This window comes from Bos mutus, chromosome 8 (genome assembly GCF_027580195.1).
Source record: "Bos mutus isolate GX-2022 chromosome 8, NWIPB_WYAK_1.1, whole genome shotgun sequence".
NCBI classification, from domain to species: Eukaryota; Metazoa; Chordata; class Mammalia; order Artiodactyla; family Bovidae; genus Bos; species Bos mutus.
The window spans coordinates 15,911,269-15,932,273 of NC_091624.1; the positions used below are offsets into that span (position 1 = coordinate 15,911,269).

General features: G+C 37.6%; 1 protein-coding gene across 1 annotated transcript in view; it reads right to left on the bottom strand.

The window, feature by feature from the left end:
• Positions 1 to 1,875: 1,875 nt before the first annotated feature.
• Positions 1,876 to 21,005, bottom strand: part of RAD23B (RAD23 homolog B, nucleotide excision repair protein) — a 45,341-nt gene continuing 26,211 nt past the window's right edge. The window contains exons 5-10 of the mRNA XM_070375160.1: positions 19,040 to 19,095; positions 14,831 to 14,958; positions 11,535 to 11,667; positions 9,831 to 9,958; positions 8,964 to 9,134; positions 1,876 to 4,360 (exon numbers count right to left, since the gene is read on the bottom strand). Of these exons, the coding sequence (XP_070231261.1) occupies positions 4,247 to 4,360; positions 8,964 to 9,134; positions 9,831 to 9,958; positions 11,535 to 11,667; positions 14,831 to 14,958; positions 19,040 to 19,095 (730 nt within the window). The 3' untranslated portion in view covers positions 1,876 to 4,246. The remainder of the gene's footprint in view (positions 4,361 to 8,963; positions 9,135 to 9,830; positions 9,959 to 11,534; positions 11,668 to 14,830; positions 14,959 to 19,039; positions 19,096 to 21,005) is intronic.

Consider the following 21,005-nt stretch of genomic DNA (forward strand, 5'->3'; position numbering starts at 1 on the left):
TGTAACTCATTCTGAGCCAGGTGAGGAGAGGACGAAAGCCTACTAGTGCAATTAGAAAGTCTGCGTGAGACAGGAGGCAGAAGTCTGTGCTCCAGCTACGCTGTGCCTTTGAAGGACCCATTAGCGTTCAGTCTCTGTCATAGTAAACTGAGCTCAATGGCAAAGATCATCACGTTCCCATTCCCTGTGGAATCCACAGCACCACATGTGAAACAAATTCGTCACCAGTGATGCTTCTTTGGTCCTCCTAGCCTCCTCTTCACAGTGCAAACCCTTCTTGAGGGACCAGGTTTATCATATTAACATATATTAACATATATGATAGGGAAGATCTTTTATAACCAATTTATCACTACTGGGTGTGCCTCCCCAAATGCTAGTGCACAGCGCCCTTCCCTAGCAAGTCCAAGCTTTGCTCCCTACCTCCCTGTCACCGTTGCTCCCAACTGCTCTCCCCCTCCCTCCAGGGTTCCGTCCACTCTTCCAGCTGTGGTTAAGATGCTCCCTCTTACGGACCCAAGTCTGATCCCAGGGCCCAAGGAGTCCCAGATGCATTCATTTGACTGTTCTGTTCTGTTCTGAGTCATCACTACACAAGGTGCTTCTGACACCGCTTAGTGCTGAATTTTGGACTTCTCTGGTGACTCAGATGGTAAAGACTCTGCGTGCAATGCAGGAGATTCAGGATTGACCCCCTGGGTCGGGAAGATTTCCCTTGGAGAAGGGGAATGGCTACCCACTCCAGTATGCCTGCCTGGAGAATTCCATGGTCAGAGGAAACTGGTGGGCCACAGGCCACGGGGTAGCAAAGGGTTGGACACAACTGAGAATAGCACTTTCTTATTCACTTGGTGCTTTATTTAGTTATCTTACTAAAGCACAAGAAATAGTATAGCAATAGCAAAGAATAATTTTAGACATCACATACATGCCGGACTAGCACACCAGGCGCTCCTCCCTTTGATAATGAATATGTGGGGGTGATACCACACCTCTGAAAGACCCCATGATGGTCACAAGCAAAGCAAACTGAAGTTAAGACCTCAAGAGGCCCAGAATGACAAATAAAAGGGGGAAAAGCGTCATAATTTAACATATGATAGGGCTGGGTGCAATCTAAGACGTGGATGGAAAGCTTTCTGTAAAGGGCCAGAAGGTATTTAGGTTTTGCTGGCCACAGTCTTTGTGGCAACTATTCAACAGCAAACCTCTTTAGCACAAAAGTAGCTGCTTATAGATAATATGTAAATAAAGGAGCATGGCTGTGTGCCAACAAAACTATTTATGGACGCTGGAATTCGAATCTTTCTGCCTTTTTGTAAACAAAACACTGAAAACTGTAAAGGCCATTCTTAGCTCATGGCTCATACAACAGGCAGTGAGCCAGATTTGGCTCATGAGACTGCAGTTTGCTGGCCCCTGGCTTAGAACAAAGTGGAACAAAAAGGACAGTGGGAAGTCAACTGGAAGAACACACTGTACCTGAGCCGCACAGGAGACAGTTCAGCAGAACACAGATGTGGTCAGGAAGGACTCCTGTAAACTGCTTGCTTTTGAGTACTTAGCTATCTCAGGCTGGCTGATGTTTAAAAAAAAAAAAAAAAGAGGTTTGGAAAAGGGAGAACTCCCTGACATCTCTAAAGCCCCCATGAACTTTGATATATACATTCTAGGAAGTGTCCCATCTCTGTGTTGATGTTTTCACTGTGAACACAAACAGGAGACCCAATAAAACCGACCTAGTGCTGGGCATTCCACACCCTAATTCACCACCAACAAAGAAAGCAGAAGGATCAGTGATGGGGCACTGTCCATTTCCAATCTAAGATTCTATACGGTAAAATCATTTTAAAAAATGAGAAATGCCATGTTGGATATATTGAAAATATTTTATAATTAATTCTCTAGAATCCTAGCCATCGAGTACAGGAGAAAAAAAATCATATGGTGGAACACTTCAGTATTTTTAAACAATGTAAAAATATATTTGACTAGACGGCAGTAAGAATTTAACAAGTATAAACTTAAGCTTCTTCAGGTCTTCCACAGAGCAACTAAACAATCAAGAGATTTCAAGAAACAGATGACAGAATACCTCCAACGCAAAAATTCCGAAGTCATGTAGCCACTTAAGAGATTTACCAAAATGTTTGTAAATTAAAAGATAACAGCAAAAGGCCACATAAAGCCTATTTCTTTCATGGTGTCATGGCTGATTCTTTCCACAGATAAACAGAGCACTGCAAAGAATGGCCAAACGTGGCCTGAGCTGTCTTCTGCTGATTATTAATCCCACTATTTGTAGTTTTGCTGTCCAAGGACAAAAGCTCCATGTGATCGAACACCTCCTGCTGTCACTTTCCAGAGAAAAGAAGAGGTGGCTGCTGGTTGTTTTTTTTTCTCCTTTTCTAGTTTTCACTATGCTCTAAGCAATTAAGTAGCAGATAAAATATCGTGAAAATAAACGAATACTCCATTATCTCACCAGAAATGCCATCCCTCTTCCCAACTCATTGCTCTACCTCGAAAGATGAACATATTTACAAATCCTCATTTTATTCTGAGACATTTTTGCACAATCCATTATAAAACATACAGGTAATACAAAGTCCAAAGGTCTTGTTGTGTTTATGGAATAAACACATGAAGATTAAACTACATGATTAACATGGGAAAAAAAATCATAATTTTGTTTATTTTCATAAGAGATAGGTTATGAGTGCATGATGTAAAAGCTTAAAAGTCATCACCAAACTGTGCTAAGGATTAAGAGATTATGTAGGATAAAATCTGTGCAAATTCATCTTCTTAACTCAGTATAAGATGGTAGAAAAAAAATTATTTCTTTAGTCTTTTTAATACTCAGGAAGAGAGCTGAAAAAAATAAAACAAGTAGACACACCTGCCCCCTCTTCATGATCAAATAACAATGCCAACAAAGGAGATTCCAAAGAAAAAAGCTGAGATGAAAAAAATCCAAATAAAAGCCAACATTGCTATTAAGATTTTTCTTTTAATATGCCATGAGATATCTTGATTGTATATTTTCCAAAGTACTATTCCAGCTGCATCTCCCAACCCTTCCAAAAGATTTTGCCAGTCTTTCCAATGCAATAAAAGATGCTGGATTGTAGTTCTGTCCACCTTCTCTTTTCAAAAGCAAAATAATCCTAACAACTTTAATGGTCATACATTCTTATCTAATAAGGAAAAAACATTTACAAATATCAGAAACCCAGTTTTGAGACATTTGCATTAATCTTGAACTGAATCAGCATTTTGTGGGTTTTAAAAAAGGCAGCAGTTGGAATTCACGACTTGCTGACAAACACATTTCTGCTGAGGGAAGGGGAAGACAGGGAGAGTGAATGCTGCATTTCTTCATTGGCCCCAAAGTGCTAACTCCACAAAGGGATACATTAAAAGCAAACATGCAACCGTGGTTTTTATAACTTTTTACTGCAATATAACAATGAAGTAAACAGTAATTAGGCAGCTACCAATTTACCCCCCAAAATAAACCAAAAAAAAATGTAAACAGAAAAATAACTCTGCCTATACTTGTACAGCTTCGCAAATCATGTTAGAAGGGTCTCACATTCAATGATCAAGAAATTTAAAATAGCAGTTAATTATTTTCATCTTAAGAAAATGTTCCCCCATCTCCCCCCTTCAACCCCAAGTATTATCATGAAAGAATGGGCTTTCTTACACATTAATTTTATACTTATTTGAAGCAGCAACAATAACCATCAATAATTTGGCATTTCTGTTTACAGTCACTCCCATTTTTTTCCCCCAATTTCACAAAGCCATTATCCAGTGTTGCCATAAAATAGGGACTGTAGATTCTAGGTAGCAAAGATTCTTTCTGAAACCAATGTTAAGTCAAAGAAATATAAAGCAGGGCATTACACTAAATTTCTGGATCTAGTACACTAAAAAAGAGTGAAACATAGGAAAAGTTACCTACTGTTTTATAGAAGAAATAAAGACCTGCAAAAGCTGATTTTTGGTTGTATAATATTTTACACACTGTGTGGATTTGCGGCATCTGCTAACTGAAGCAGACATGCACTGTATTTATCCCTGCCCTATATCCTAGATCCCTCCCTCCCCACCCCCAACAATCTACTACCTTATACCAAGTATTGTGGATATGAGCCCAAGTCATCCCAGACAATCCAGTGAACAAAGTTAGTGTAATGCACTGGTGTGAAGTGTGAGATTAAAAAAAAAGTCCCTTTCAATCTTCATCAAAGTTTTGCTGTAGAAGAAAATTGGCAGCCAAGTTCTCATTCTTCTCACAAGCAAAATATGCTTGTATCACAAGTCCTTCAGGAAATCCTAATGCCTTTAACTGCAAGAAAGAAAGAAAACATATTATGAGGTCATCATTGTTTGAAAACATACTATAAGGGATGCAAAAAACCTTGAGAATTTTACATGAATTCATCCCTGATTATGGAGCTGCTGTCCAATTCAAGGATCTAGATAGAACTTTGGAGAAGGCAATGGCACCCCACTCCAGTACTCTTGCCTGGAGAACCCCATGGACAGAGGAGCCTGGTGGGCTGCCGTCCATGGGGTCGCACAGAGTTGGACACGACTGAGCGACTTCGCGGTAGCAGCAGCAGATAGAACTTGGGGCCCTTTCCTGTAACCACTTACAAAATTCTTTGCTCCTAGTTAAAATTTTGATGCTAAATAGATACTTTGATAACACTCACTGGCATTAATACTAAACGTTAGCTGCTGTGGTAGTTTAAAAATAAATGACCCTACAGAAATCTGTAAATCAGATGGCTTTTAGTACATAAGTGGTGAAGCTATGGATGAGAGCAACCGGAGGTGGAGGTGAGTTTAACTACCTAATCCAATTATTTGTTTAAAAAAAAAAAAGCCATATCCTTAATTAGGGTCAATCTTAACCTCCTTGCTTTATGAAACACTTCATACTACAAAAACGAGCGGTCAATTATTAGTAATATTACATGACATACTTTTGAAATCAAGACATACAATATTGTTTTTATCTGCTTAATTTTTATAGCATTTTAAAAGGTGATATGATCCATTTAATTTTATTTTCCTAGTCTATTGAAAATCACTTGCAACTCAATAATCACTGCTTTTAAAAGCCTTTAAATACACTCAGGTGAATTAATCTAATTCCCCAGGTGCCATACATTTGTCCCTTGCATTAGACTCTATCAAGAAAGGGCCTTTAAAAACTAGGCAAAACTCCTAATTCAGCATGATTATACTCATCCATATAAGGACAAGAAACTCAAAAATGATTTTGTTACTTAGGTCTTGTCCACATTAAAGCTGGGCTAGCTGAAGTAAAAGGTAAACAGGGCACAATCCAACTGTATATGCTTTACAGTAAGACACACATTTAGATTCGGAGACACAGTATGCTGAAAGTGAAAGGACGGAAAAGGACACGCACCATGCAAACCATCACAGAGAGAGCTCAAGTGCTATATTAATATCACACAACAGACTTTAAGATTAAAAGTGTTACTAAAACAAAGACATTTTATGATGATAAAACAATCAAAAAGACTTCATTATAAACAAACAGAACAACAAAGCCCCCAAATACATTAAGCAAAAACTGACAGACTTGAAGGGAAAAATGCAACAATAGCTGGAGACGTCAATATCCCCAAGTTCTATAATAGATAAGAGAAGGCAGAAGACAAGCAAGTATAAAATCTGAAAAATACTATAAACCAACCAGACCCAACAGACATTTACAGAACACCGAACAACGGCAAATTATACACCTTCTCAAGGATACACAGAACAGTCTCTAAAGACCATGTCAGGCCACAAAACAAGCCCCAACGAATTTATAAGGATTAAAGTTACACAAATTATGTTCTCTGACCACAATGGAATGAACTTAGAAATCAATAAAAGAAGGATATTCGGAAAATTCATAAATGTGGAAATTGATAAAACCCTAAAAAACCTACAGATCAAAAAATGACAAAATCAGAAAATACTGAGATAAATGAAAATAAAATGTCAATACACTAAAATTTATGGCATGTTGCTGTAGCAGTTCTTGCAGAAGTTTCTACTTGTAAATATCTACAGGTATAACTCAGAGATACTGCAGGTTCGGTCACAGAATACTGCTATAAAGCGAATATGGCAATAAACCAGGTCACAAGAATTTTTGATTCTCCAATGCATATAAGTTATGTTTACACTATACTGTAGTCTGTTAGGTGTGCAGCAGCATGACATCTAAAAACCAATGTATATACTTTAATTTAAAAACACTCATTGTCAAAAGTAACCATCATCTTGACAGTCAAAAACCTTCAATTGGTAAAAAAGGAATTAACTGCAAAATGTAACGGAGAGAGGCACAATAAAACAAGGCATGCCTATGTAATAAGAGATAGTAAACCAATAATCTAAGTTCACCTTAAGAAACTAGGGGGAAGAAAAAGGGGAAACTAAAGCAAACTGAAGGAGATAAAATAGAGACTAGAAAAACACAGACTCAACAAAACCAAAAACTCTTGCTTTTTTTCCCTTTACTGAATTGACAAGAAAAAAAAAATCTGAGAATTCAAATGACTAAAATCAGAAATAAATGTGGGAACATTATTATTACTTTGTATAGAAATGAAAGCAACAATAAGGGAATACTAAGAACACCTGTATGCCAACAAATTAGACAACATATATGAGACAAATTTCTAGAAAAACAAAAACCACCCTGACTCAAGGAAAAAAAAAAACAGAAAACCTGAACAAGTCCTATGACAAGAGACTTAATTAGTAATCACAAAACTTCCTCAAAAGCCAGGCCCAGATAACTTCATTGGTGAACTGTACCAGCAATTTAAAGAAAAATTAACACCAATTCTTCATTAACTCTTCCAAACGAGAGAAGAGAATAGAACTCACTCCATAAGACCAGTACTAGCCTGACACCAAAATCAGACCAAGACACCACAAGAAAACTACAGACCAATACTCCTTACGCATGAAGATGCAGAAATCCTCAACACATCACTAGCAGACCAACTCCAGCAACATATAAAGAGCACTGAACACCACGACCAGAGGATTCACCTCAGGAATCCAAGGCTGAGCCAACACAGAAAAATCAGTCAGCACAACAAAGCATATTGACAGAAAAAGGGGCACAGTCACATGATCATCTCAACACACAATCTGACAAAACCTCACATCCTTTGTGATAAAAACATCCAATGTAATAGAAATAGAAGAGAACTTCCTCAACCTGATAAAAGGAATCTAATGAAACCCACAGCTAACATCAAACTTAATGGTGAAAGACTTAATATTTCATTTTCCTCTACTATCTAGAACAAGATAAGCATGTTGGCTCTTATCACTGCTATTCAATAATAGAGGAGGTTCTAGCAGGACAATGAAGCAAGTAAGTATATATGTAAATAATAATAAACAAAAGACATCTGAATTGAAAAAGAAGTAAAACTATGTCTACCTTCAAATGATCTTACATACAGAAATCTTAAGGAACACAAACAAATTAAGATTTAACAACTGAGTTCAGGAAGGCAAACAAAATTGAGTTTTGGTATACAAAACTGCATGATACACAAAATTGTATCTCCATATAACAATGAACAATCCAAAAACTGAAATTAAGAAAACAATTCTAGGGACTTCCCCAATGGTCCAGTGGTTAAGACTCTGTGCTTCCAATGCAGGGGTCATGGGTTTGATTCCTGGTTAGGGAACTAAGATCCCATATGTGTTGGTGTGGCCAAAAATAAATAAATAAATAAAAAGAACACAATTCTATTTGTAACAGTGTCAAAGAATAAAAATAAGTATTTTCAATAAACGGTGCTGGGCAACTGGATATCATATAGGCGAAACATATCAATCTAGACTCCTACACCTCACACTATAAACAAAAAATTAACTCAAATGGAGCACAGACATTTTTCATTACGTAAATGTAATAAGAGCTATAAAAACTCTTTGGGGAAAACACAGGCTCAAGTCCTCTGACCTTGGGTAAGGCAATGTTCTCTTGTACAACACCAAAAGCAGAAGCAACAAAAAGAAAATTTCTCCAACACAGAAATCAAGAACTGACAAAAAAAAAAAAAAAAAAAAAAAAAGTTGCTATAGAACAAGTGAGGCAATTGTCTGTCATTTCTATTATTTGAGGGGGTAAAACAGCACAATATATAAAGTATCTTTTAAGAAATACTAGTTATAAACCTTGAACACTTATATGCTTATGTCATAAAGACAAAGCTCAGATGCTTTTCTAAGTATTAAGTTATTTAATATGCAATTTCTCTGATTTCTACCTCAAAACACTCTGTAAGATAAGACAGGGCAAGCACTATGATTCTCTGTTTACATGGGGCCCAGAGCAGACGACTGACTAGTCACCGTATCATAGAAACCAGGTTACTGCACTGGCACGACCTGTACAGGCTGACCTGATAAGGGTGAAAGAGAATCAAAGTATCAGGTTCTGATATTCACTATACATATTGTATATAATTCACACACATATATTTACATTTAGAGACAACAGTGAAATAAAATTTGAAATATAAATTTAAAAAAGGATAATCTTGAATTGAGCATATACTTTTTTCCTCTTGAATTTTAAAACATCAATGAAATCTTTAGCTTGATTTATTTATAACAATTTCATGCTAGACTGGTATTTAATGCTGGTCCTTGGGCTTCACAAAGAACACAATGGAGAGTAGGGCTGAGAAGAGACTGTCTCCACTAAAATCCCTACATGAATAACGCTCTATTTGACTCTGCTCAATAGGAGCTATCCTCCACGATGGAAATACTCTATAGTCTAGGCTACCCAATGCAGGAGCCACTAGCCCCAGTGACTACTGAGCATTTGCAACATGGCTAGTGTGACTAGAACTGAATTTTTAAGTTTTACTTAAACTCACCCTTTCTATAGCTTCTTTTTCCTGAGGCGTTACTTGAATGTAGTTCATATGACCACCTCCAGCTTCTGCGATTCCTCCACTGCCACCTCCTCCCCCTCCTCCTTGACCACCAGCTTCTTGAACTGGTTCATTTAACATCTGAATAAAATGCTCCTGATGTTGGCTAATTTGCTGCAGTGATTTAAAGAACAAAAGAACAACACGTTGATATAAAGTACCTCCAGGAAAATAAGAACTCTAATACAAATAAAAAGGAAAGCTACAACTCTGCAATTGCATTATTTTAGAATGATTCTGGATTAGTTGGTCTTTGGAAGGATGTAATTTCTTGTACATTAAAGAAACTCAGTATTTCTGAAGGAGGTAAACAGTGAAAAATTAAAAGAATTCAATTTCTCTTTCAGAAACACTCCATTCCCCCATTACTATTAAAAAAACTACTTGATGGCTAAAAGAAAAATTATATTAATGTCTATCTATTTTTATCTTCCACAACTAGCAGGCACTAGAATGCTACACAAAACTCAAATACTTCATGGCCTGAGCACTAAGACAAGCCCACAGGGGTATTTTCTAGGAGGCACTGCACCTCTAGTAATAAGCTTGAGAAAGAGAGATTTAGAAAATTAAACATCTCTTTTTGCAAGAGTTTCTCATGTTCTTTAATAAAGTGTTTCCCAAACTTAGTATTTGACTAAATTAACCCCACCCCACCCGCAATTCTCTTTTTATCAGTACCTCTATAACATTCTCCTGAGGGTAGCTTGGAAGAACAGTTTATACACCTGGTAGAGGGGAAGGAGTGCCCATTGACTTCTACAAAATGTAATACATCCTAACCATTTTTGAAACTGATTAAACAGTCACCTGAAGTAACTGAGGATTTTCTCGACCTATCTGTTGTAGCAATGCTGGAAGCAGGGAAGGATTCTGTTGAATAATTTGCCTCATCTGTTGAAACTGAGGCTGATTCCGTAAAAATTCAAGAGGGTGTCCTAAAATAAACAGGGATATTTTTAAACAATAACAAACATAATTTAGACAGCAAACACTGTGAAGAAAAAAAATGATTTGAGTTCTAAGATGTATATAAAATGAAGTAAGTAATGACAATCTTCAAATTGTACCAACTTGCAAGTCTTACACTGCAGAAATTATTCCTACTAGCTCAGGTAGAGAGTGGGTTTGCCAGGTGGTACTAGTGGTAGAGAACCTGCCTGCCAATGCAAGAGACATAAGAGAGGCAGGTTCAACCCTGGGTGGGGAAGATCCCCTGGAGGAAGGCATGGCAACTCACTCTAGTATTCCTGCCCGGAGAATCCCATGGACAGAGGAGCCTGGCGTGCTACGGTCCATGGGGTTGCAAAGAGTCAGACACGACTGAAGCAACTCAGCACAGCACACAATGTAGAGAAAACAGAACACTCAAAGAAGGAAGTTTTCCTACAACTGCCTTGGGCACTCGATTTATCAAATAATACTGAGAACCTGTGCCCTGCATATACTCTATAAAAAGTATTAAAAGTTGTTTCTGATGCACAAAAATTCCTAAGAAATATATATACCAAAACTAAGAAACACAAAAAAACCTACCCTCTTTAATTGTATACAAAAGAATTATGCTTTTGAGGTTACGAAGATTAGTGAGAATTTTCTGATGTACATTCTTATCTCCTGAATTATTCAAGACAATCATTCAAATTAAAATGGCCACAGATCAGGGTTATTTACTCTTCTTTGTGTAACACTAGTTTTACAGAAGAAAACAAGACTCAGAAACTAAGTTATCCAATAAGTGCCACTGAACGGGACAGTACCCCAAACCTGAACCACAGCTCTGCTTCCTCCATTTCCATGCTGAATCTCAGGAAATGAAAGCTTATCCTCTGGGAGACTGTACACAAAGTGCTTAGGGATTTTTATGAACCAGAACTGACTGCCATAATTAGAGCTAGGAAATACATAAAGGAATGATCTCTTCAAAATTAACAGTTTGAATTACTTTATCAATTTTACAGAAGAAAGAATGAAAGTGAACATTCCCAGGCCTCTCACAGGCTCTAGGCTTTGCTTTCTAGTCAAACCTTTGCCAACCCAAGTGTGGGTGCTAGTCAGTAAAGATACTTGAATTCAAGCTTTGCTCTCACCTCTAGATATAAGATATTAAATATACTAGGTTTCATTTTCTTGGTTCTATAATAACCATTAAGATCCTACTGGCTTTGGAATTATATTTTATGATATTTATAGGCAGAGAAAGAGACAAGGTGCGCAAACTATTCCGAATGGCTTCGGAATATAACACCAAATGCAAGCTGGGAAGCATCTCTTCCTTAGAATGAGCTAAACAGAATATGTCCTTTACCAAAACTGCAGAGATGAAGTTTAATATAAGAGTATCTTTTATATCCACGTAGTATAGTTTCTTCTGGGCCTTTCTCTAACACTAAAAGAGATTTTAAGAATTATGATGCTCTGAGAATGAACCTCACCTCAAAAGTACTTCAGGTTAAATTATTTTACACTGAAGACTCATAGCCATTTCTTCCCCATCAAAAGATGCCACTTTACCTCCAGAACTTGTTGTTGTAGTTGTTGCTGTCGTAGTTGCTGCGGCTGCAGCCACTGAAGACTGAGGAGCCCCAGTACTAGCTGCTGGAGGGGGGTCAACCACAGCCTGACTTTCTCGATCTCCAGGAATTCCCTGTAACATAATTCCCAAGCTTTAGAATAGCTCATCATTCAAAGTTAGTTAAATACTACACAGAATAAGAGACTTTATAAGTCTATTCAATATCCTTGTCTAATTTCTAAAAGCATCAAACAGATGTCTGCTTCATTCAAAGCAAAGGATAAAGACAAACAAAATCTGCACATATTCAAGATCAGAAATGGCCTCAATGTGGTATGGATGGATACACATTGCTATTATACACAGCAGCACTGCCCAACAGAACTCACCATTTTGGAACACCTCTATATTTATGTTGTCCAATAAAAATACCCATTACAAGTAGCTACTGAGACCTTGAAATGTGGCTAATGGTACTAAGACACTTAAAAAAGAGTTAAGTATTAACTTACTTATACTTATTAGTACTCAAAAGCTACCCAACTAGAGAGTGTAGATGTAAGACATAAAGGAATTTTATTAATTAAAAAAAGTCATGAAATGATGTTTATACAGCAACACATATTAATATCTAACACCAAAGTATCAGGCAAGATCCTAAACTTACATATAATACTGTCTAACATTAAAAAGCTAATTATTTAAAATTTCAAAATATCAACACAAATCTTATTAGGACATATCTGACTTTTTAGTTCAGTGGTTAAGACTCCACACTTTCACTGCAAAGGGCATGGGTTCAATCCCTGGTCAGGAAACTAAAATCCCACAAGCTGTGTGGTATGGCCCAAAGGAAGAAAGAAAGAAAAAAGTAAATGGGTATAAAAGAATCTTCAAGTTTTGGGTGATGATTTTTCTAAGTTTGTGACATTATCTTCTGAAATTGTTATAACTTAAAACTGCACTAAGATTTTTGGAATACCCTATTTTGATAAAAATGATTTATAAGACTTCTCACATATAGCTATCAAATTATGTAATCTTTATAGGTTTTGGAAAGGGAATACAGGAGAAAATAACTGCATATAAATATGAGATGGTACTAGTAATCACTTCCACTTCCCAGTAAATTAGAGGCCAAAATCACAAACATATAGAGAATGAAGGACACTAAACAGCAGGATAATAATTGCTGTATTAGATGTTCCCTCTAGGCACTGCGAACCACCCAATTCAAACCCTTAAATGAGGAGCTATCAAGTGTGGACAAACTATATACAGATCAAGGGTCCAAAAGCCTCCATCAAATTCTCAAACAAGTTAGCTAAAGTAAAAGTTAATCACCACTGCAACAGATCTACCTCAAATTCTCACACACAGGACTTAGCTTTTTGTTAGATCATTACTTCTTCTTTCTACACACTCACTTTCACTTACATAGATTCATCAAAAACTAGCAACAGTTCAAAGCCTCAAAACAGGTGCCTGCTTCAACTGAAAGTAAAGGATAAACTGTTTCCATGAACCTCTCATCTATTTATTTGCATTTGATGCTAAATAGTAGCAACTGTGAAAATAGTAATTCATTTTTTTTAAACCTCAAAATTTTAAATCTACTGGGTCAAAATATTTGATGACACCATTAAAATTACGCAGAATTCCAAAATCAGGTATAAATTAAAGCCCTTCTATAAAAGGAAAGGCAATGTTTTTATGTAATACACATTTTTTGGGGAGGAATGAGGGGCAACCATAAACCGATCCACAATAACTCTCAATCCAGTATGATTCCTCAATTTCAAACTGATAATTAAATGAACTGTCAGTATTTTACAGACTTTCAAGTGGACAATGGGAAAAAGAATTCAAAAGATAAAATGATATGTTAAGATTTTCTGAACCTCATGCCAGTAAGCAGGAAATGACCGGAGGAGAAGCAATTATCTGCTCATGACGGGGACTCTTCAGAAACTACTCTCTGAAAAGGAGTTTCTACCAGAAGCGCAACTAGAAACAAGGTAATGGACTGAACTGTGGACGGTATTCTCCAAGGAGTTAGGATCGGAGATGATGTTTAGGGTGATTCAGACTTATGATAATATTCTAACACACCAATGACAATTGCAGAATAAAATCTTAGGACTAAAAAATTAATCCAATATTACTGCAAACTTTTACAATTTGCTTTAGATCTGTGTCACATTTGTAAAACAGACATTCATTGTCATAAAATATCAAGGGTTTCAGTTCATGCCCATAACAATCTATTTCTCAAAAACTTTTATTAGTAGAGGAGTCTACAACCTAAAATTTTCCCTAAACCCTTGTGAAAATCTGGGATCTGAGTTGTCCAGATAAATCAGATTATCTGAACTTTTCAGCACTCTCTCCCAATTTTTAAAAGCTAGCAACTAATTACAAAAATTTACATATTACAAAATTTGACTTGGACTTCCAACTTGAAACTTTCACTCTACATAGTACATTCAGGATCAAACGGCAGGCAAAAAGAGCTACTAAAATGTTGGATTCAATTAGTTTTAAAACCTGCCCCACCCCTAGCCCTCTTAACACACAGCTCTCATCCTTAGAGGATGATGTAACTAGGTTAGACACTACTACTCCAAGTGGATAGCCAATTTTAAAATCCATTTAGTCACATTTTCTGATTCAAAGTCTTATCACAAATCTTTTAGAAGAGGTTATACTTTATTAGCAGCATTGGTGGTTCAGTGGTAGAATTCTTGCCTCCCACACGGGAGACCCGGGTTCGTTTCCCAGCCAATGCATTATGGTCTTTGGGGCTTCCCTGGTGGCTCAGACCATAAAGCGTCTGCCTGCAATGCGGGAGACCCAGGTTCGATTCCTGGGTCGGGAAGATCCCTTGGAGAAGGAAATGGCAATCCACTCCAGCACTCTTGCCTGGAAAATCTCATGGACGGAGGAGCCTGATAAGCTACAGTCCACGGGGTCGCAAAGAGTCGGACACGACTGAGCGACTTCACTTTCACTTATACTTTATTAACAGAAAATGTTAATTCACTGAGAAAAATACTGGGCTGACCAAAAGGTTTGCTCTGATTTTTCCGTAAGATGTAATGGAAAACCCCAAAAGAACTTTTAGAAAGCCCAATAAATGTCAATAAAAGAATTAATTAAACCAACCCAATAAAAGCATTATGCAAATGAGCATATATCACCATTATCTTATGAACTACTATTGTTTCTTTAAAATTTGTTTCTTTGAGATTTCATCCTTAAACAACTAGAACAAAGAAAGCAAAATGTTTCTCACCATTAAGAGATACTCCACTGCTCTGTCAGGGTTGTTGAAACTGGCTCTCAGGGCTGCAATTACTTGCTCTCGTTCATAGCCCATTGACATGATCTCAGTTACCATATTCTCGTAAGACTGACCTGTCACTAAAAAGAGATGTGTGTGTGGATGGAGGAAGGCAAAGAGGAAAAGAGAAAGAAAATTTAATAAACAAACATTCCCCACATAATTCCAGTGTGTATGTATGTATGTATACACTGTCAGGCACTACAGTGTTAGGAATACCTAACGATGAGTAACTAAAACACATACACAACTACTACAACATACACGTGGTAGGTAGAATAATCCACCTCCTCCCATCCTTAGAAACTATAAGTTAGGTTACAAAGCAAAAGGGAATTGAGGTTGCTAATCAGCTGACTTTAAGATAGGGAAATTATCCTGGATTACCTGGATGGGTAATCCAATGTAATGGTAAGGGTGCTTAAAAGCAGGAGGGAAGCAGATGGAGGGTCAGAGAAATAAGTGGGGGCAAGTTAGAGAAAAAAGCAGGGGCAGAGATGCTATGTGCTTCTCTGATGACAGAGGAAGGCGCTATGGCCAAGGTATGTGGTCAGTTTCTTAGAAGTTGGAAAGGACACCGAACAAATTCTCCCCTAGAGTCTCCAGAAAGGAATGCAGCTCTGATTTTAGCCCAATGATTTAGTCCCTTTATTTTAGTCCAGTGAGCTCCACGTCAGACTTCTAGCCTCCAGCACTACAGTAAGATAATAAATATGTTGTGTTATGCCACTAAGCTGTGATACAGAGCAGCAATGGGAAAGTAATACAGTACGTTAAACACAGAATAGAAACACCAAGCACAAAGGCAGCACAAACGTATAACAGAATTAGAAGTCGAGGCTGGCAACCTGCAAGAGGAGATGGATGAAATGATTTTTGAAAGCAAGAAGTGGGGACATTTCAAGCAATCAATTGTGCTGTAATAAGTTGTTTTCCTTTGACACCTTTTATTATCAAAGCAGAGGGGAAAACGAGTTGGAAGCGAGAAAGTCAGAATGTCTCATACCATATAAAATGGTAAATTATCTCTGTAAATCATTTCCCAGAGATCTCTCCAACCCCAACTCACTCTTCATGGAAATATCAGACAACACTCTGATTTAAAGCAAGTTTTCCTAATAACAATTTGTCCTAAGAAGTTTTCCTAGTGATGATGAGCATCTTTTTATATTTCTGTTGGACTTTTGTATATCTTCTTTGGAGAAGTATCTATTCAATTCCTTTGCCCATTTTTTTTTTAAACTATTGAGTTGTATGAGTTCTTTATATATCAAGGATGTTAACCTATCATATACATATATATGGCTGCAAGTATTTTCTTGCCATTCCATAAGTTGTCTTTTTACTTTGTTGATAGCAAAATTTTCAATCAAGTTCTAACAGCTATGAAAGTATAGCTTAAAAAACTAAGTATCACTGAGCAAATTCAACATTTGGTATCTTGTTTAATGACTTTTCCCTTCCTATTCCATTAAGTACTTAAGCTATTTCAAATTTTTAATTACCCACTGATACAATTCTAGCACAAAGCACTCAAGTGTCAGTATACTTTCTGTAATCTAGTTCTCAGATAAAGAAAACATTATCAATAATAAAATTATGTGCTGTGGAGTATCAGAACTATACTATTTTAACAGTGTTTTTCTCACTCAATTCTCACAAGAATTCTATGAGGTTGAGGCTTATTAGAAAGATTAACAATTTGATCAATGGCTATTAAGCCACGGTGCAGAGACACAAACACAAGCTGTCTAGACCCTAGAGCTCCCACACCTAATCCTTAATGCCATGCCTCCTAATTAGTCAAGTTATAAAAACTCAAATAGAAGTGTCTACATGCAGGCTTGGTACATTTTAGATCCTAAAGGTACAAGGGAAATGACTCCTAGGAAAATTAGGGACAATGGACAGCATCAGACAGAGCTAAGGAGACAGAAGAAATAGTGAAGAAAATGTGATTAAGAATGAATTCTGAACTTATCATCTAGGATACGAGGTGTTGTGAAAGGAACAATGACCTCATTAGACCTGCCTTTTAGAAACTCCACTGTGGCAAGGAATAGACCAGTTAACAGAGTAATACTAGAGCATCAGGAAGGGAGGGACGTCAGCTGAGGCAATTAAGTGGTAGTAGAAACAAAGATTCCAGAGACTTTAGGAAGGAGATCGGTAGGACTCCTAGTCTCACTGGTCAAGAGAGGAAGAGGTCAAGGTTGATGCTAATACTTTGGTAGAGCATGGATGACGATGGAAGCAAGAAAGGAACAAAAGAGAAGAATCAGATGGAGGAATAAAAAATTTGTCAATTTTGAATCTAAGGAGTTTATGGAGGTTTTAGGTTTTCCAGCTGGCAGCTTAAAGAATGAGTCTCAGAAGTCAGAGGGATATATGTACTGGAATTTTAACATTGAGAATCCTTAAAAGTACAGTTGACAATGTAGGTTTAACTGTGTAGGTCCACAAATAATTGGATAACTGCATTCCTAGCATACTTCTATATGATCCATGGCTGGTTGAATCTGCAGATGCAGAACCATGGACAGAGGCCTGACCGTAAAGTTATAGATGTATTTCTGACTACACAGAGTTGATGGCCCTAACCCCTGTGTTATTCACGGGTCAACTGTGTATGGGTGGTTATTTACTATTCCCATGATCTGAACTTTGAACAATGACCTAGAGCAGAACCCTAGAAAAAACCCATACATTTAAGGGCCAGGTAAGATACAAAGAATTAACCAGGAAGCCTGAGGAAGGAACAATCAGAGATAGAGTTCAAGAAAAGAGAGGCGTCACAGAAGCCAAAGAAGAAACATTTAAAGAAGCAGGGTATCGACATAAAGACTGGATAAATTAAAGATTAAAGGGCTAAGGGATCCTGAGACCATAATAGCAGTTCTAAGAGATGCAGATGTAAAAGGTAAGACATCACCACCAGAGACCACAGCAGGAGGAACTACAGCTGTGCATTCCTGGGCTCCTGCCAGGCAGCATCAATGCATTCCAACTGAAGCCTAACAGCGACAGCCAGAGCCTCCAACAGCATCAGGGGAGTGTAGGCTGGTTCCAGCTCTGAGGCTACAGAGCATTTTACACATCCCTGGGTAATCTTGAGCTGTTCCAGAACCTGTGTAACAATTTCCTAAGATTAAGCTTTTACTGTTTGAAATAAGAGTGATTTCTGTTTTCCTGCTTACTAGACACTTGACTCATACTCATATGGTAGCAGGGTAATCCCAGAAAAAAGTCCTCACAGGTATGAATGTGGGTTTGGTACACCCAGGTGATCTTAGGTTGATTAAACAACTATTTTGCACCTTGTGCTTTTTACATGGCAATCAGGGCATCATAGAGTTCAAGCTCAATTAGGTCAGAGGGCCAACCCGTATCTTGCGTGATACTACTGCTGCTGGAACCTTGCTGCTGCAGCAGCTACACAGGGCATCCAGAAGCCCGTACTCTATGGAAGCTGCACCCCCACCTGCTCCAGTCTTCCACCTCCCCACCATTTCCCGTGGTATAGAAGAGTACCAAAGGGCAGGAGCAGGGCTGCCAGCTAACCACCGACAACAAGCACCTACAGCAGGCACTGTCCTGGGGCAGTCACAGCGTAACCCAGTTACAACTGTAACCCAGGGACAGTTACAATGGGAAACGGACAAAACACCCAAACTGGTTCTGACAGATGTACATGTGAAGGGAAGATGGAAAGACATTACTCAACAGGTAAAAAGTCAGGATAAAACGGCATTTTCACTGTAAGTACAATACAAGCAACAAGATGCAGATGGGGACCTACAGGGCTACAACCTGGAGTAAAGGCTGGAGGTGAATGAATAAAGATGAAATGTGAGACAGATTTAGTAACATCTTATACTCATTTCAAAGACACTTCCTAATAAATGTATACACAGATTAAACTTCATTTTAAAACCCATATTTGGAAAGTGGAAAATATATCTGCTTTAAGGAAAGAAGTATGCTTAACTCTTAACAGCACAATTTAAATGATTCAATATATAGAACATTAATTTACAAAGTCTTCAGTAACACCGAATTATCTAAATCATTTAACCACCTGATTATAAGCAACCATGGAAATGATCTAAAGAAATGAAGCCTCTTCCCTCTTATAAAGTAATTCACCATATAGATACTTACCAAGTGCACTTGTTGCATCTTCAAAAAGGTTTGACCGAGAAGAATCACCTGATGTACTGTAAAATGTTTTTAGAAAATCATGTATCAGAAAGTATGTAAAATTTACCTTAAAGCTTAGTAGCTGTCCAATTTGTACAGACTCTTGGTTTTAATTAAATGTATAAATCTGGCTACAGTGTTTAAAAAGGCTTCCAGATTAAAACCCAAAGCTTTATCCATAACATTTATGGATTGGGAAGAATTTTAATACTCATTCTGTTCTGAAAATCCATCATTTAAAGAACTTACAAATAATCTGTAAGTCAAACCACAGTCAAAGAAATACCAAAAGCTGTACATGATAAACAGCATATGTAGAAACTGTATTTGGCTGGAAAGGCCTGGGAAGTCTTTATATAGTAGAATTTCACTTAGATCTTATAGTTAAGTTCCGAAAACAGAAACTGCAAGAAAGTATTCAAGCAAGGAACATAGCATAAAAAAAAATGCAGAGGCAGGACAGACCCGAGCTATAACCAAGTTTTAAACCAGTTTAAAAGGACTAAGTTTTCATGGGACTTCCTTGGTGGCCCAGTGGCCAAGACTCCATGCTCCCAATGTAAGGGGCCTGGGTTTGATACCTGCTAGGGAACAAGATCCTACATGCCACAACTAAGAATTGCTGCAGCCAAATAATATTTAAAAAAAAAAAAAAAAAGCAGAGGAGGCATCTCCTGATCTCCCAAATATATTTAAAAAAAACAAAAAAATTAAGTTTTTGTTAGGCAAGTGAAGAAGATGAGTCTAGAAAACAAAGTAGACACGAATACGATGATGAAAGACCAGGAAGAGAAGGCCAAAGAAAAATGAGGTTCACAAAACTGGTCAAGACAGCAGTTAGCAATTTAAATTACAACATACACAGAGACAATATACACATATACCTGTGTCCCAATTTTACAAACAAAACTCAGTAGACTTCAGTTCTGAGAAAACCCTACAGCACAGCAAGACAACGGAAATACCCCACTTTGAATTCATAAATTACTTAGAGTTTCCTTGTATCCCCAGGTGCTGTGGGCAGGGTTACTTCTGCCAAAGTGCCTGGCATCCTAACACTCAACATAACTGGTAAGCATAAAACTAGCATTTGGTACCCCACTCCAGTACTTTTGCCTGGAAAATCCCATGGACGGAGGAGCCTGGTGGGCTGCAGTCCATGGAGTCACTAGAGTCGGACACGACTGAGCGACTTCACTTTCACTTTTCACTTTCATGCACTGGAGAAGGAAATGGCAACCCACTCCAGTGTTCTTGCCTGGAAAATCCCAGGGACGGAGGAGCCTGGTGGGCTGCCGTCTATGGGGTCACACAGAGTCGGACACGACTGAAGCGACTTAGCAGCAGCAGCAGCACTTGGTATAATTTTTAATGTACCTCCATTAACTAATGTTTAGAAGGTAAAACTTCAAAATGAAGTTTTTGAACTATAGTTCAACACTATACACACACACATATATATGGAAAGAAACTCTCCTGCCCTGGACCCTACCCAGAGACAACCACCACCACTAGTTTCTATATACTGACTTGTGTCTTACTGTTGTGTTTTGGAATAACTGCATGTCAGAAGAACTACAACTGCCTCAATTTTTCCCAGAGAGGCATGACTTTCCATTTAATTGATCAAATCAAACTAATAAGAACCTGTTTGGTTTCCAATCTTTAAATTCTTTCTGTACTCAAATTTATTAATCATTTCTTTCACGACTTGTGTTAAGATTGTTTTTCCCATGTTTTCCTCTAGTTTACGATTTCACTTCTACATTAAATCTTTCTCTGTTTAAAATTTATTTACTCTTTTTTCTTTGGGCCACACTGTGCAGCATATGAGATCTTATTCCTCTACCAGTTAATCAAACCCATGCTGCTTGCAGAGCCATGACAACTAAACCACAAGGGAAGTCCATAAAACTTATTTTTATAA